Source organism: Panthera onca, chromosome A2, assembly GCF_046562875.1.
Source record: "Panthera onca isolate mPanOnc1 chromosome A2, mPanOnc1 haplotype 2, whole genome shotgun sequence".
Taxonomy (NCBI): Eukaryota; Metazoa; Chordata; class Mammalia; order Carnivora; family Felidae; genus Panthera; species Panthera onca.
This window is the reverse complement of record NC_138340.1, coordinates 56,909,269-56,926,671: the sequence shown is the minus strand read 5'-3', so window position 1 is coordinate 56,926,671 and position 17,403 is coordinate 56,909,269. Positions and strand designations below refer to the sequence as shown.

The 17,403-nt window shown below is 49.5% G+C and overlaps 1 protein-coding gene across 1 annotated transcript in view; it reads left to right on the top strand.

Annotated features, from left to right (window-relative positions):
* Window positions 1-2,251: 2,251 nt before the first annotated feature.
* The window catches only part of RAB43 (RAB43, member RAS oncogene family), a 33,201-nt gene continuing 18,049 nt past the window's right edge, over window positions 2,252-17,403 (top strand). Inside the window, exon 1 of the mRNA XM_060631895.3 lies at window positions 2,252-2,576. Within this exon, the coding sequence (XP_060487878.1) occupies window positions 2,373-2,576 (204 nt within the window). The 5' untranslated portion in view covers window positions 2,252-2,372. The remainder of the gene's footprint in view (window positions 2,577-17,403) is intronic.

The following is a 17,403-nucleotide window of genomic DNA, read 5'->3' as shown; positions in this document are numbered from 1 at the left end:
AGTAAAACTCAAGATGGTATTGTTAGAGGCTGTATATTTTACCAAAGGTGACAGTGGAAAGAAAGATAAAGATGAAAAAGGAACGGAGGGAGGAACTAAGGAAGAGGGAAGATGGCATTTGTCTCTCTAACCACTGGGAGGAGTTCTGATCCACGCTGTGTGGGGGTTACAGTGCATGCTTCAGCATGTCAGCTAGGCTGGTGCCCCCCCATGTGACAATGGCATAGTTAAAACTCAGCATTCCCCCTGCCCCCCCCCCCCCAGCTGTAAGAATGTTAAATTCTTGACCTATTTTTTAAAATTTGGGATGTGCATCATTTCACATTTGGGGCATTAAGTGAGACATCATAAAACATTTCTAAATTTGAATTGCTGTATTTCAAATGTGCATAATTCAACTTCAGATAAAATGGCACCCGGCTACTCAGAAACTTCCCACCAAAAAAGAGGAAATGCGGATATTTTTTAAACAGCTTTATTGAGGTGTAACTTAACACACCATCTTCCCCACCCATGGTAAGTGTAGTTTAAGGACTTTAATACATTTCCTGAGTCATGCAGCCCTCATCGCAACAGTCTGGTTTTAGAACCTTTCCATCACCCTACCAAAGCAAGTGGTGGCTGGGCCTTCTGGCAAAATCCATAGCAAGACCAACATGCCCCCACCCCACCCCACCCCAAACCAATTCCAGGCAAGGCAAATGAAAAGGCCAGTTCAGTTCATCAGCCACTCATCCACCCCACCCTGCAACTGTTGACATTCTTCCTTCCTCTCCCGGTGCTTCCAGCAGCTAAGCCTTGGCTCAATCCAGCTCCTGGGCTCACCTTTCCCTTCCCTGTCTCCACCAGTGGCTGTGAGTAGCCACTCAGTTCTGGAGCAGATGTTATTTTCTAGAGTTCTAAGCTTTGACATGCCCCAGTTTCCCAGAGCCAACCCCAGCATGTGGAAGCCCTCCATCCCATATCCTGTCTCCTTCCACCTCAGGATGGAGGCTATTTCCTGCCACTCCAGTCTGATGTAATAAAGCTGGGCTCCCAGAATTGCTTTTCCATGGCACTTTGGGGGTTCCTGTCTGGCACTGTTGGGTATTTACCATGGGAGTAGAGTTCACACTGTTCCAGAACAAATTGCTCCTCCAACATCTCCATGGGTCTGCCTTTGCCTCCTCATCCAGTCTCTTCCCCACTTGGCCAGTAAAGCTGGTCAGGGATCCTCAAGGTACTGGCCCTGGTGGACTTGCCCTCTGTGGTCTCCTTAAGCCATGGAAAAGCCCTCTTTCCTTTTCTACTGGGGAGGGTATGGATTTTTGTCTGCTTTGTGGACTGAAAGGAACAAAGGCCCTAGAACAGTACCTGAACCATGGTAGGCATTAACCAAATTTATTGAACTAAGTAGAATTGGAGGGCAAGAGTGTTCTCAGTTCCCTCCCATCTTGGTGGTCGGGAAGCCCTTTGGGGGGATAGGTCCCATTTGATCTATTTTCAGCTTCTTATAGACATTTGGGTTCCATTTCTCCAAGGACCCCTGGTTTATGGACCATCTTGGCAGGAGCTGATCTGCCCTTCCATAGAGCTCCCCACAAACCTCCCATGTTCCTCTGCTCAGGCCAAGTGTTTGGTTCTTTTTGGCTGGGTCAGGCCCAAAGATCCTACCGTTGCCTGGAGCCTGTTCCTGACTGCTTCTGCGAGCGGGCTGACTAGCGGGACGGCGGGGGGCGTGACGAGTGCTGGGGGCGGTGCTGCGGGCGGAGTTAGGTTGTGGGAAGGCTTAGGAGCGGTGCTGAGGGGGTTCGTCCACCCGCCTAGGGCCGCGGCGAGCGCGCAGTCGGGTTGGGGGCGGGGCCGACAGCGATGCTGGGGACGGAGTCTGGCTGGGGGCGCGGCCAAGAACGGCGCTGCGGGCGGAGTCTGGCCGGGGCGGGGCTGAGAGCGGAGTCTAATCGGGGGTGTGGCTGAGGGCGGAGTCTGTCCTGCAAAGTGCTGAGGTTGGAGTGGGGATGGGGGGGCCCGATGTGCTGAGGCTAGAGTCGGGCTGGGGCCGTGCGGGGGGCGGAGCCTGGCCGCGGCAGGGCTGAGGCCGGACCTGAGGGCCGGACTGGCCGGGAGCTAGCAGAGGGCCGGCCGCGAGCTTTGCGGAGGAGGGACCGGGCGAGTCCCGGGCGGAGCCTAGGCTGGTGGGCTCCGGCCCGGCCGGGGGCGGGGCGGAAGGGCGGAGAGGCGGGGCCGGGGCGGGCCCGGGTTGGGGCCGGCAGTCGGCTGCACCCCTTCTTCAGGTGTTGCGGTGGTTCCACGTCGCCTGGCGGTCCGTAGCTTCCGTCAGCCCGGGCTGCCCCCAGCGTCCGGAGCGCCGGCCCTTTGGCTCCCGCGCGGCCATGGCGGGGCCGGGCCCGGGCCAGGGGGACCCGGACGAGCAGTACGATTTCCTGTTCAAGCTGGTGCTGGTGGGCGACGCGAGCGTGGGCAAGACGTGCGTGGTGCAGCGCTTCAAGACGGGCGCCTTCTCCGAGCGTCAGGGCAGCACCATCGGCGTCGACTTCACCATGAAGACGCTGGAGGTCCAGGGCAAGCGGGTCAAGGTGGGAGGCCCGGCCTGGGGTCGCCGCGCGGGGGGTGGTTTGGCCTTCTCTGACTGCGGCGCGGCCGGGGCAACGACGGGCACTGGGGGTCGACCAGGGACCCCGGAAGGCGCGCTCCCCCAGCGGGGGCAGGGGCTGGTTCAACCCCAGACCGCAGCGAGCGCCCCGGATTGTTCTGAGGTTCTGACAAACCCCTTTCATTTCCCCTTACCCTTCCTCCTGTAGTAGCAGGCCTGGGCCTTAGGGTCTAGGTCAGGTTCAGTCCTCAGAGCGCCGGCCTTGGGGTGTGTGTGTGCGGGTGTGGGTGTGTGTGTTTGGGGATAGTGTGGGGGAGGAGTCCCTGCCCTCCCGAGCTCACACCCTGGGGGCACTTTGCTCCAAAATAACTTCGCCGGTGGAAGGCAGCAGAGCGCCTCGGAGTGCGGGGTATAGAAGGGCCCATGGTTGGCCTGACCCTTCCCCACCGCGATCGAAGGCCCTAGCTCGGCCCCGGGCTGGGAGAACCCGGCCAGAAAACTACCCCTTCCCCCCTCCCTCCACGACTAGAAAGGATCAGGAAGTAGTTGCTTCTAGGACCGGAGGGCCAAAACTTTTTGTCAGAATTTCCGGCCTGGCCACGCCTCCCTGCAGTCTCTTTGTGGACCTGGTGGTGGAACTTTACTCGACTAGGGCCAGCACTGGGTCCCCTCCCCCATCTGGAGTTTGATAGAAACTGAAAAGTTCACAGATACCGGAAGGTGGGGGAGAGGACCAAACTTTGGCAATGGCTCTGAATAGAAACAGCAGGATGTAGTTGCCACAATGTCCTGGCAGTGGTTTGATAAATAATATTTGTGATTAATGAATCAGAGTTTTCTTAACCTGGGTGCCAGCTCTCCCTAATAGAGTTAGGAGATCGTGGCCAGGACCGAGCATTGTTTTTGCCCAGTAACTTTACTTAACTGAGCTGTGCAGAAATCTTTTCCATTCTTTCATGGTTTTGAATTCACATGATCTCCAGGACGGCTCTTAAGAGCACCGGGCAGGGGCGGCACAGGGCAAGTGTTTTCTCCTGTTATCTCTGTGTTTTCTAGAAGATGAACCAGAGTACTGAAGTCCCTTGAGGCCTGATGCTCTGGTGCTTTGCGTCCCTGGGCCGCTGGAGCCCTGCTCATGTTTGCCTTTTGCCAGGGTACTTCGCTCTTTGTTTCTGCAGAATTGGGATAATTTGTGGGTGTTGCCTACCTCCTGTCTCTCCGTGGAGAAAAAGTAAGCCAACAAACTTTACATGACCACAGTGCCCCTAGAATGGATGTGCCAGAGGAAGCAGAAACTCCCTACCTGAAGCGTTTGTTGTTTGTTTGTGTGTGGTTGTTGTTTTTAAACAGTCTTTTCGGTTTCTGTGTGTTTTGGTTTCTTTCGGAGAGCAGAAAAAAGGAGCAGCGTGTGGCAGGCAGCTTTGAGTCATTATTTGGGACCACCCCTTTGGAGCAGATGGTGAGGGAAAGGGCTGTAGGATGGGTGGGGTGTGTCTCTGGATGAGTCTGTGCCCTGTGATGATGCCAGCAGCCACAGGGAAAGCGGAGTGCCTAAAATATAGGCATAAATAGCCGTGGTGTTCCTGTGAGCTGTCGGCCTTCTCCTGCACCCAAGTGTTTGTGGTGACTGGGTGCTGACGGTGGTCAAGGAGGGGGCAGTGTGTTCCTGTTTACCTGGTGTGATAACAGCCTGTGCCCCGGTGGAGCCCAGGGTGTACTGTGTACCCGGGCACAGGTTATGCAATGCAGCGCGGGCAGTTTGTGATTTCTTTTCCTTATGGTCACCTCCTCATTCAGAACAGTATGGGGATGGTAAAACCCCTGGGTAGTTACGACGGCTATTGTGACTCACAACGTGGTAGTTGAGAGTCTGTTGTGTGCCAGCTGTTTTACAGCTGTGTGTGTGTGTGTGTTTAATGTTTATTTATTTTGAGAGGGGGAGGGGGCAGCGAGAGAGGGAGAGAGAATCTCAAGCAGGCTTTGCGCTGTTAGCGCAGAGCCTGACGTGGGGTTCCATCTCACGACTGTGAGATCCTGACCTGAGCCAAAATCAAGAGTCAGATGCTTGACTGCCTGAGCCACCCAGGCACCCCTACAGATGTGTCCTTATTAACCCTGTCTGGCATAGGACAGGCTTGCCCCAGGGCACACAGCAGGTAATGGTAGCAGTGGGAATTTTCTTCCACTGTTTCAGTCTCCACAGCACTGAGGTCTTTCCCCTTACACCAGACTGCTTCTTAGAATCTGATTGTTTGGAGTGGGAAAGTCTTTGGCAATTATTTATCTCTTCATTTTGTAGTCAGAGAAACCTGAGGCCCAGGATGCTAAAGAGGCTTTGAATTAAAACTGAGCAAAAAAGACTACAAAAAACACAAAAAACTGTGAGCAGTAGTGGGTGGGGGACTTTTGGGGTTCTACTGACTCAGAAGGAGCAAGTCACTTTTGCTTTCTGAGTCTGTTTCCTCATCCATAAAACACCTAGGAGCTGTCTTTTTTTTCTCCCCTCAAAAAACTCACCAGGTTTATTAAAGTTTAATTTATGCTCCTTAAACATTTCCCATTTTAGGTGTGCTGTTCTGTCAATTTTGACAAACGTATACAGTCCCATAATCACCCCCACAATCACAATATAGAATACTTCCAGCGACCCAGAAAGTTCCCTTGTGTCCCTTTGTGTCAGTGTCCTCCCTTCACCCCAGCCCCTGGCAATCACCGATCTGTTTTCTGTCCCTATAGTTTCAGCAATGTGATTTTAACTGGAACCTTTGGTGAGCTAGATTTTATTGTTATTGTTCCTGCAGAAAGTGTGTCCGTATCAGGGATTTAGTTTAAAACCTTTCCAGGGGCTGTTGGGGTTCCAACAAGCATCCAACATGATCTCCCAAACCTCCTCTCCGTGTGCCACAGGCTTTTGTTAGAGCTCCAACAACCCAGAGATAGATCACCCGGTGTTTTTCCAGCCCCTCTGAACGCCAGTGCTAGGCAGGGCAGCTGGGGTGGGGTACTGCTGCAGGGGTGAAGGGGGAAGGCCAAGGGGCTACAGGTTCTGGCTTCTCACCCAGCCAGAGTAATACTCCTTTTATCCACTTCTGTATTGAGGGTCCACTTGTTTCTATTTGACTGAAACGTTCTGCTAAAAACTGTTTGAAATGTCACAGATCTAATCAGACTTCCTTATTTCTATAGTCACTTCCTGTTGCAACCACAATAACATCCAGACTCCTTACCTGAGGAGGTGGGCCCCCGTCTACCTGGGCTGATTTCATGTCCCTCCCTCTGTCCCTCACTTGCTGCTGTCTAGCCTTGCTAGCCCTTTCTGCCTTGGGGTCTTTGTATCTGTCCCCCTGCCTATCATACCGTGTTCCTGTATCCCCTTGCTGCTTCATTATTTGGCTCCCACTGCAAATGCCTTCTCTTCAGAGAGAGGCCTTCCCTGACGTTCTAGACCCTCTCTCCCATTACAGTATAAGTTCATAGCACTTATTAGGACTTGAAATTACCTCGTTTGTTGGTCCCCTCCTGTACGATGTGTATCAGCTCCTTGGAAGCACAGGGATCTAGTCTGCCTTATGGGCCTATGAGTCCCTAGCACATTGTTAAGACACATGATGTGCAGTACATGTTTGTGCATTGATTTTTATTAATAGAGGGGAAGCTGAGGCCAAAATAAATGAAGTGACCAGCATGCCCAAGGCTACACACAAATCAGTGGCAAAACCAGGACTTGAGCCCAGGGTCTGCCTGGGTCCCAAGCCTAGTGCTTGTTTTCATACTCAACACCTCTCTGCCTCCCCCGCCCGCCCCCCATCTGAGTCCCTCTGAGTTCATAATAATGACCCTCAGAGTCTGCAAGTTAATGAATCTAGTAAAAATGCAGTTGCAGCCACCGCACTTTGAGACAAGAATGTGGACTTGGGCATTTCATAGATTTTTCAGTAATAAGGGTTGAAGCCTCAGTGAGTTCCAGCATGTTTGTCCACTAACAGAACATCTAGCCAGCCTTGAACAGCCCACAGAGCCTGCTGTGCTGGCTAGGAAGACACCTTATGGGGTGACAGGTTCCTGTGCCCAACCTCATGGGGATTCCTGAGGTGCTGGCTATGCAGGTTGAACTTCAAGAGTGAACCTGGGGGCGCCATCTTGCACACCGTGCAGTCTCTGAAAGAGAGCACTGGCTTAGGAGTCTGAAGGTCGGAATCTTCCATCCAGCTCTGGCACAACCGTGGCGAATTCCTTTTCCCTTCTTGGAGCCCATGGCTTGCTTCCTCATTTTTGAATTGGGACTAATGATCTTTGCTTGTTTCTTAGGGCTGTTGGAAAACTATGGACGTACTTAAAATAGTGTAAAAATTCCCCTTACATATTTTTGAATGGATGATCCATCCACGTGGTCCAGAATTTCAAAATTTCGAAGACATAAAAGGGCATACAGTTAAAAAAAAAAAAAATCTCCCTTTGACCCCCAACTCTGTGGTGCCCTCTAAGAAGAGACAACCAGTGTTACTCATTTCTGGTCTATCCTGAAAGTGACGTTGCAGATAAAATCAAGGAATTGCAAATATGAGGACTTACATTATTATTGCTGTTGTTACCATTTTTCCTCCTCAGAGCAGACAGGTGATTTTCTTAACTCGCCCCTCCTCCACCCCTCACTCCCCGCCCCGCCCACCTCACTGTCCCCCAGGAAATCTCAGCCGGTTCTAAATCCTTAAAACATTCTGACCGCTCCTCTACTCTCTCTTATCTGGGACAATACAAAGGCCTGTTATGTAAACTCGTTTTGCAGATCACTGGGGACACAGGCCTCAAGTCCACACACAGAGGTTAGCCTTGTCGAATTGTACCCCCTTTATTCAGCTCTCTGTCGGGTTCACTCTCCCCTTGTTGGGGAGGTTGCCAGATCTCTCCTTCACAGAGGTAAAGTTTATGCCCTTGGGCCTGGGCCTCCAGATTTCAGGACCTTGGGCCTTGGCTCTCAAGCTTCCCCGGGCCCTACAAGTAATCTTTGTTTTTGTAGCCTGGCACTTCCAAAAGAGGGGGCAGGGGCAGGGAAATAGGCATTGCCTTCTTTTAAAGTTTGCATCCTCGGTCCTTCCAATCGGGATTTTGTGGTTCGGATCAGGTGCTTTTCCTACTTGGGTCATATTGGTTGGACTTTTTCAGTTTTGATCAGAAATAGCAAAAGGACTGTTAGATAAGAAAGAAGTACTGGGTCGTGCTGGTTGTCCGAGGAAATCTGTTCTTGATGAGAATGACAGCTATCCCTGTTGCAAAATAAACCTTGCTGAGGTTTCTGACCGTCCTGAGGCAGCACGTGTAGCGGAAAGACCGTGGAACGAGCTCCAGGAGCAGACCCACGCTGCTCCTTAAGATTTACCACCTTGGGGCGCCTGGGTGGCGCAGTGGGTTAAGCGTCCGACTTCAGCCAGGTCACGATCTCGCGGTCTGTGAGTTCGAGCCCCACGTCAGGCTCTGGGCCGATGGCTCGGAGCCTGGAGCCTGTTTCCAATTCTGTGTCTCCCTCTCTCTCTGCCCCTCCCCCGTTCATGCTCTGTCTCTCTCTGTCCCAAAAATAAATAAAAAACGTTGAAAAAAAATTAAAAAAAAAAAAAAGATTTACCACCTTAAAATCTTGGCTTTGCCACGTAGCCCTTTAGGCGTGTGATGTCACCTCCTCTTACCGGCTTCACCCTCAAACCCTGCAAACCCCTTCACTTTAGGGACATGGCCCATTGCAGATCATCAGTAAATGGGTGCTGACATTGGTATGGAAATCACCTGGGAGAGAGAGCGAGCGAGTGATGTGGCGAGTCAGGAAGCTTGGGTGCACAGCGGACCTTACGCAAGTCATTTCACTGATCTGTTACCCTGTCAGTGAATGCAGGAAGAATCCCTGTCTTACCTACCCATATGGGGTTTCTCCGTGGCCACCCTGTGAGAGAGACCCTCATCTTACAGAGCAGGACATGGAGGCCTGCGGGTGACAGATCTGAACAGAACTGAGCCTTCTGGCTCCCGGTGCTTCTGCTCATTGTTGGCCATGCCCTCCCCCACTCCCCGCCCGGTAGTACCTGCACCAACACCACACACACGCAGAAAGGTTGGGGAGGAATGAGTTCAATATCTGGGCTGTCATATATCACTTGCATTTCACACTCTTTGTGTGTTTTGAATTAGCAGTACCGAAGCAGCATCCTGATGCCAGGTGCTTGTTACACAAATCCTTGTTAATTCAGATGAATTGGGTAAAGTGGTGCATTTGGCTGGTACGAACAAAAGAAAAAGCCCATCTTCTAGAATGGCTTACAGAATGCTGTCCTGTTGAACACATAGCGACAGAACCCAAGCAAGGACTGTTAGAGGATCCCTCCAGCCCGCTGGGAGGGATTAGTAAGTGAAGACCATTTCTCATTAGCAGCTCCTGTATATACACCACGACACACATGGACTTCTCTGATCTTACTTGCTCTACTGTGCTCGTAAGCCTCTGTTTCCCAGATTGGAAAGAGGCGAATTTAACCCGAGATGAGGTGTGTGAGCATCGGCGGTTCTTAGAGGTTTTCTCACCTATTCGTCAACGTTTGAGGTGACAGCATCCCAAATTTGGAGCGTGACTAAGGAGCGATGTGCCTGATTTGTAAAAAATAGCAACCCCAGAACCTGATGTGTCCACGGGTGCTGCGCCTTTCAAGAGTCTCCTTGAAAAATTGTACATGTATTTCCCAGATGTTTAACCAGCTGTGATGATCCTTATTCAAATTCTTCAGAATGTACAGATCTTTTTTTTTTTAAGTTTATTTATTTGAGAGAGAGAGAGAGAGAACAAGTGAGAGAGGGAGAGACAGAATCCCAGTCTCCTCACTGCCAGCACAGAGCCTGATGTGGGGCTCAAACTCATGAACCATGAGATCATGGCCTGAGCCGAAATCAAAGAGTGGGACGCTTAACCGACTGAGCCACCCAGGCACCCTGCAGCTCTTACTTTTGGCAGGACTTTAAGGGATGTATTTGAACACCTGCCACAGTGTTAAGCAGTTCTTCAGTCCAAAACGAGGTCTGACTATAAAATCGCAAATCTGGTGTATGGCAGGCCAGCGGGCTTGCCCATGTGCCCTCATGGCAACTGCAGTGTGTGTTGGGCAGTGACAGGTCATTGGAGTGTGTCCCGTCTTGAGGCAACCGCTTTTTAAAGGGATGCCATTCATCCTTTTTTTTTTTTTTTTTTTTTTTTTAAGTTTATTTATTTTGAGAGAGAGCACGTGCACATGAGCGGGGGAGAGGCCGAGAGAGAGAATCCCAAGCCCGATGCAGGGCTCGATCCCACAAATTTGTGGGATCATGAGCGGAGTCGAAATCAAGAATCAGACGCTTAGCCAACTGAGCCACCCAGGTGCCCCGGGGATGCTGTGCATCTTGATGTGAGAGGCTCACAGCTGATGGTTAGTGGGTTACGGTTGCTGATGGTGAGGATGTTGGACCATTTCACTGAAAAAAATTTTTCTTATAATTTCAAGCCAGGTAACCTCCACTCCTGCCATTTTCATGCCTGAGAAGGGTAAAAATCCAATAGTTTTTAAAATTAAAAATATTCCGTTTACATTTTCTAATGAAAAACTTTGATTTTTTAAAATTTATTTAACTTGTTTTTTTATTCTTGGGTTTTAACTCTCTAATGGATACACAAACAGTAGGTGATTTCGTGATGAAAAAGTGGATCAAAGCCGTCAGAATAAACTTCAGTTCGCTAGCTCTGAATTGTGCATATCTTGCCATGTTTACGTGATAGATGAATTACATAGAAAAAGATCAATTTTATAAAACACATGAACATTCTTTGAAATACATAGAAAAGAGTCTATTTTATTATTGAAACCACAAGGTAAATTAAATACCTCTGTGTGCACTCTGACTCTAGGGTTTTCTTTGGGTTATTTTCCCCAGAATAAGCCCTTGATACGTGCTGACTGAGTGAACGAGCAAGTAGTGAGAGGGAGGGAAGGGTAGAGAAGGAGGGAGAAGGGAGAGTCTTCTAAGCGGGAAAGGGTGACGGTGGGGCTCTGCTTGAAGAGTGGGGTTCACGCATCAGCTGAAGGGCTCCTGGCCAGGGAGGCGAGTTAAATGACTGATGAGAGCAGGAGACCTTACGGGGAACTCCATGTTTTGTTTTGTTTGATTTTATGACTTTTGAGAAATAGTACCACCACAGCACAAGTTGATGGGGAAAGTTTTATAGACTAGTTTGCTAAAAGGCCTGATCTCTTGGGACACCTTGGTGGCTCAGTCGGTTAAGTGTCCGACTTCGGCTCAGGTCATGATCTCACGGTTCGTGAGTTCGAGTCCTGCGTTGGGCTCTGTGCTGACAGTACGGAGCCTGGAGCCTGCTTCAGATTCTGTCTCTCTCTCTCTCTCCCCCCCCCCCACCCCCCACTTGTACTCTGTCTCTCTCTCAAAAATAAATAAACACTAAAAAAAGTTCAAAAAACAAAGCCTGATCTCTTAAAATTTAATTGGCAAAGTTGGGCTAATTTGATGCAAAATGGTCACACAGTTGGTACTTTCAAGCCTAACATGAAAAACTCATTAAGTATTAAAAGGACTCCAAGCTATAGAATTCCCACTAGATTCTTCTTTTTACCAGTCAGGGTTTCCCCTGCCTCTGAGCAGGAGCGTGGTAATGGATGGAAGGCCGTGGCTATTAAGATGCTTTGGGGCAGTTTGCTCTGCGTGTGTGCACATGTGTGTAAACATCAACAGATTGTTATTTTGCTTTACATGAGTTGGCCTTACTGGACTAGCTTGTCTAAAGTAGCGTTCTACCAAGTTCCTTTAAAAAAAAAATCTTTATTGGGGTGCCTGGGTGGCTCTGTCAGTTCAGCCTCTGACTCTTGATTTCAGCCCAGGTCTTGATCTCAGGGTCGTGAGTTCAAGCCCTGCGTTGGCCTCCACCCTGGGTGTGGAGTCTACTTAAAAAAAAAAAAAAAATTCTTGGGGGGAACCTGGGTGACTCAGTCGGTTAAGCGTCTGACTTCGGCTCAGGTCATGATCTCACAGTTCCTGAGTTTGAGCCCCACAGCTGTGCTGACAGCTCGGAGCCTGGAGCCTGATTCTGTGTCTCCTTCTCTCTCCACCCCTCCCCTGCTTACACTCTGTCTCTCTCTCAAAAATAAATAAACATTAAAAAAAAATCTTGGGGTGCCTGGGTGGCTCAGTTGGTTAAGCGTCTGACTCTCTGGTTCAGCTCAGGTCACGATCTCACCGTTTCATGAGTTCGAGCTCTGCATCGGGCTCTTTGCTGACAGTGCAGAGCCTGCTTGAGATTCTCTTTCTCCCTTTCTCTCTCTGCCCCTCCTCTGCTCACATTGTCTCTGTCTCTCTCAAAATAAATAAATAAACTTAAAAAAAAAATGAAAAAAAGTCTTTACTGAGATATAATCCATATCCCGTAGAACTCCCTCATTGAAAATGTTCAGTTCAGGGTGGTGATGACGTGTACTCACAGAGTTGTATAACTGTCAGCACACTTAATTGCCAGGTATTTTCATCGCCCCAAGAGACACCTTCTACCTGTTAGCAGTCGCTCTTGTTGCTGCCTCCCCATGCCCCTGGCAACCACCTGTCTACTTTCTGCCTCTATAGATTGCCTGTTCTGGACATTCTGTGTAAGTGGAACCCACAATGTGGCGGGTATTCCCGCATCTAGCTTCTTTCGCTAAGCATAACGTTTTCGCGGTCTGCGTTCCTTTATATCCTTTACTTGCCTTACTTTTTTTTTCTTCCTACCATTTACCACCACCCCACATCACACGCTTTCTTGTTGGTTCCCAGGCCCGGGAGGGAATGTGAGCTCTGCTGTGTCCCTATTCCACTGCCCCCTCTCTGTTGTTGAACGAACTGGATGAAGCCTTCTGCCCTCACTGTTCAGTGACTGCCTTTTTCCACGTCACGAAGTACGTCTTTGCCTTTGGCGGATCCAATATTTGTCTGTCTCCCATGCTACCCTCTAGTAGTTGGGAAATCCATATACCCTATTTCTACTTATCTTGTTAAATGTTAAATGCGTATTCAAACTTACATTTTTCTACCTGCGGTCTAGAATCAGCATTTATTTCTTTGACCCTAAGAGTACAAGAACCTGGCACATTCTCCCTGTGTGTTTATTGCCTCCTCATCCCCAATTTCCACGTTGAAATCATCTAAAACTTGCGTGTCAGATCATTGTTGATTTTTTTTTTTTGGCATTATGCATTAGATAGAAACAGTATGAAAATTCCTATACTTCTGAAGGCCTAAGGAATTTTTTAAAATGTCTCTCATAAGCTCCTTCTTGTCATTTTCCCTGTTCTCTCCTCCAGAGCTTGCATGGGACAGGAGCTGGAACTTAGGGTCTCTTCTCCACATCGCTTGCCTTCTCCTCCACTTTAACAGCGTTGTGTTCTGTTGTGTTGTATTCTGGACAAAACCTGGGCTCTACCTTCTGGCACAACGATTTCCTTTTGAGCTGTATCTGTTCTGATCATTCATCTCTCGGTTTCTTTATTTTGACAAATACGATTTTCGTTCCCAAGATCTCTAGCTGGTTTTTTTCATATCTGTAATACCTTCATTCTGAGGTTGTTATTAATACTCTCATTTTCCCTGACTTTTTACTGTGACAACTTTCAAGCGTAACAGAAAGGGTGAAAGAACACAGTACACCGCGAAACTGTCCTCTGCCTGGATTCAGCCACTGTTTGTATTTTGCTGTGTGCCTTATCTTTCTGTATATGTAATATAATTTTTTTAAATTTATTTATCTATTTGGAGAGAGGGCGAGCGCACCAGCAGGGGGAGGGGCAGAGACAAAGAGAGGGAGAGAGAATCCCAAGCAGGCTCCACACTGTCACCACAGAGCCCAGTGTGAGGCTTCAACTCACAAACTGCGAGATCATGACCTGAGTCGAAATCAAGAATTGGGTGCTTAACCGACTGAGCCACCCAGGCATCCCTCTTCCTAATGACTTTCTTTCTTTCTTTTTATTTATTTATTTATGTTTGTTTGTTTGTTTGTTTAAATTTACATCCAAATTAGTTAGCATTTAGTGCAACAATGATTTCAGGAATAGATTCCTTAGTGCCCCTTACCCACTTAGCCCATCCCCCCACCCCCTCCCACAACCCCTCCAGTAACCCTCAGTTTGTTCTCCATATTCATGAGTCTCTTCTGTTTTGTCCCCCTCCCTGGTTTCCCATCCCTTCCCTTATGTTGATCTGTTTTGTCTCTGAAGTCCTCATATGAGTGAAGTCATAGGATGTTTGTCTTTCTCTGACTAATTTCACTTAGCATAATACCTTCTAGTTCCATCCACGTAGTTGCAAATGGCAAGATTTTATTCTTTTTGATTGCCGAGTGATACTCCATTGTAGATATATACCACATCTTCTTTATCCATTCATCTGTCGATGGACATTTGGGCTCTTTCCATACTTTGGCTATTGTTGATAGTGCTGCTATAAACATGGGGGTGCATGTGTCCCTTCGAAACAGCACACCTGTATCCCGTGGATAAACACCTAGTAGTGCAATCGTAGGGATTATGGCTTTCTTAATAACATTACTTTCTCTAGCTTATTTTATTGTAAGAATATAGTATATAGTACATATAACATATAAAATACATGCTAATTGACTGTTTATGTTATCTACAAGTCTTCCAGTCAACAGTTAAGCTATTAGTAGATACGTTTTTGAGAGTCCAAAGTTACCCCCAGATTTTCAACTGCCCAGGGGGTTGGCGCGTCTAACCCCCACATTGTTCAAGGGTCAATTGTATTTCTATAATAGCTTCTACTGTCTAGCTGATTTTTAAGCTTTTCCAACTTTTCTCCCAAATGTCTTTTATAGTGTGTTTCCTCTTTGAACCAGAGTCTAGTACAGGCTTGGTCCAGAACAACACCTTGCTACCTTTTTTTTTTTTTTTTTTTTTTTATGATACTGATTTTTTTTTTCTTTTTTAAGATTCGCTCCCTGGATTTGTCTTGTGGTTTCCTTGGGGCGTCTTTGGACTTGTCCCTTTGTCTCCTGTATTTCCTGTAAACTGGAGATTGGGTTAGAGGCTCACTTTGGCTCGGGTGGGATGGTTTGGGCAAGAATGAATCATAGGTAATGTGTGCTGCCCATTTGCACCACGGCAGGCAGTACCAGCTGCCAGGTTACCCCCTGGTACTGATGCCTTCTTTGATCACTTGGTGAGGGGAGTGCCTGCCAGATTTCTCTGTTCACGTTTATTGTTAAAAGATTCCTTTTTGCTCTTAGCTTGTTTCTTGGGGGATCACTTCAGAGCCATGGCCTTGACCTGGCCTTTTCTGCCTAGAGCAGCAGACAAGATGAAATGGGATTGAAAGGGAAAAACGCCTAACGTTTAGAAGGTACTCTGCCCAGCTTAATTACAGTTGTTGGTAGAATTTACCATCTGACACCCTGAGACACCAACTGCATATCGGGGAGATCATTAAATGGAGACTCATTCATGGGTTATCCATCCATTCTGTAACTACCTCTTCTTTCCCCAGGCGCCGTTCTAAGCTCTGAAGAGAAAAAAGGGGAATAAGAGACAGTCCCTGTTCTTTAGGAGCTCACATCTGGTTGGGGGAACAGATATGTAAACAGATAGCTAGCGTGAAGTGCTGTGAATGTTGCTACCCAGTTTCTGAACCCAGAATTGGAGCATGTGGCCTGACAAGTAAGTATGTGTGTATTTATTGTGGCCACAAGACCAAATATGGAAAATTAGGACCGGGACGCCTGGGTGGCCCAGTTGGTTGAGCCTCTGACTTCAGCTCAGGTCATGGTCCCCCGGTTCGTGAGTTCGAGCCCCACATTGGGCTCGCTGCTGTCAGTGCAGAGCCCTCTTCAGATCCTCTGTCCCCCTCTCTCTGCCCCTCCCTTGCTAGCGCTCCCCCCAAAATAAATACATATTTAAAAGAAGGAGAAGAAAAGAAAATTAGGACTGTTCCCACAAAGCAGGGCCCTGTGGTTGCCATGGCTGTCCTAGGGGTGTTGGCTGAGTGCTGCAGGGCCACCGAGGAGGCAGCAGTTCGCTCTCCCCAGGGTTGCAGAGGCAGGGAGTTTCAAGCTTAGGTAGGCCCTGGAAGATGAGTCAGTGTCCCATTGAGGAAAGAGAGAAGGGGCTTTGCTACCAGAGCCACATATGCACAAAGCCATGGAGGTGTGGGAGAGGAAGTGTAGGTGTTCGTCCAAGTCCAAAGTGGCTGGAGTGTGTTGGGGTGGGAGCAGGGATGAACGTAAGGAGTGGGCTCAAGACCAGACTTCTGAACATAGAAGGCGCGTCAACGGTTTCCTGAGGGCTGTGGGAAGCGTTCTCTGGAAGACCCACTGTTTGTCCCTCAGGGTTGATGCGGGCGGGAGGCACGATCAGCTGTGGCTGAGTGGAGGGGCGCCCAAGGGGTCAAGGCCGAACGGGTATCCCTGCTTGGTGCACTCTCCATTAACCCTAGTGGCAGGGCACTGGAGGGACACCTTGAGGGAAGGCAGAGCTCAGTTTGGGACGTATGGCATACAACCCTTCTGTGGGCTGAGTCCTTGCTGCTGAGGAAGTTTGGAAAAAGAGAAGCCGGTGGGCTTAAGGGAATTACTGTCGAGGCAGTGAGGGCTCTACCAGACTGTTTACCCAGAGAGTCTGAGCTTGTGGCCGTGGCTTTAGGAATGCTGCCGTTGCTTGTTCTCGGCCTTTCCTGGGAGGCATGGGTTGTTGCCACAAGGAGCCAGCAGCCCACCCTGTTTGTTATGGGCTCTTCCTGGCCTAGCGGGGGACTGCCTGATCACTGAATCAGGTGGGGGGGCCTCCTGGCACCCTGCTTGGGTCAGGTCCCTCTCTGTTTCCCCGCAGTACCTCAAAGGGCCTGTGAGTGCAGTTTGGTGGCAGCAGGGAAGGGGGACGGGTGGGGGGAAGGGCTTGGGTTGTGCTGGATGGTCTCCGCTTCCCTGTGAGAAGGAGGAGGGGCGTCCCTGGGGAGCCAGTGGCCCTTTGCTAGCGACCAAGGCAGGACTCATTGGTCAGAGGCTCTGGTCTTTTTCCCACGTCGTGCCTTTTCCCCATGCAGACTGTTCAGGAAGGGGTTTGACTGATTCCTGGAGGAGGTATGAATCATCAGTGAGGTTTCTTGGAAGAAAGAAAACAAAACCAAACCAAACAAAGCATTTAAGGTTTGTGGAGGAGCCATACACAGTAAAGGTCATGGGGTTTTAGAATCAGACCAGGCTCTTCTGCCAACGGCTTCCCTGTGACCCTTCGACCCCTGGTGTAGAAAGTCATAAACCTTCTAGAGCTGTCGTGAGGATGAGATGGACTGGCAGATGTGAGCAGTAACACTGGTGGTGCCTGATGTTCTCGAAGCACGTTAGAACCCTTCCTGCGCCCCGTGCCCCCCGCAGCCCTGCAGAGGGGGGCTGGTCGCTGCTCCTCCCAAGATCCTGGTGAGGAAATACCGACTCCAGGAAGCTACTGAACCATCCTTGGCCCCTCGGCGGATGGAGAACGGGAACCCGAGAGTCCTGATGGCTCTTTGACCTCAGACTACGGGTAACCTGCCGAGGAGGGCTGCGTTGTAACAGGGGATGAGAACTCTGTGACGCTGGGACCTGGAGCAGCTGTGTTTAGGGGGCAGGAGGAATCTGGACTGAGGAGTCCGTCCCCAGCGCTCACTGCCCGCCACAGAGGAGCCATCTGTGTTCAGGGCCACGTTGCTTGCCCTTCCCTGTCTCGCCCTTGTCTCCCTCACTCGGTGTCTGCCCTCCTGCTGCCTGTCTTCAG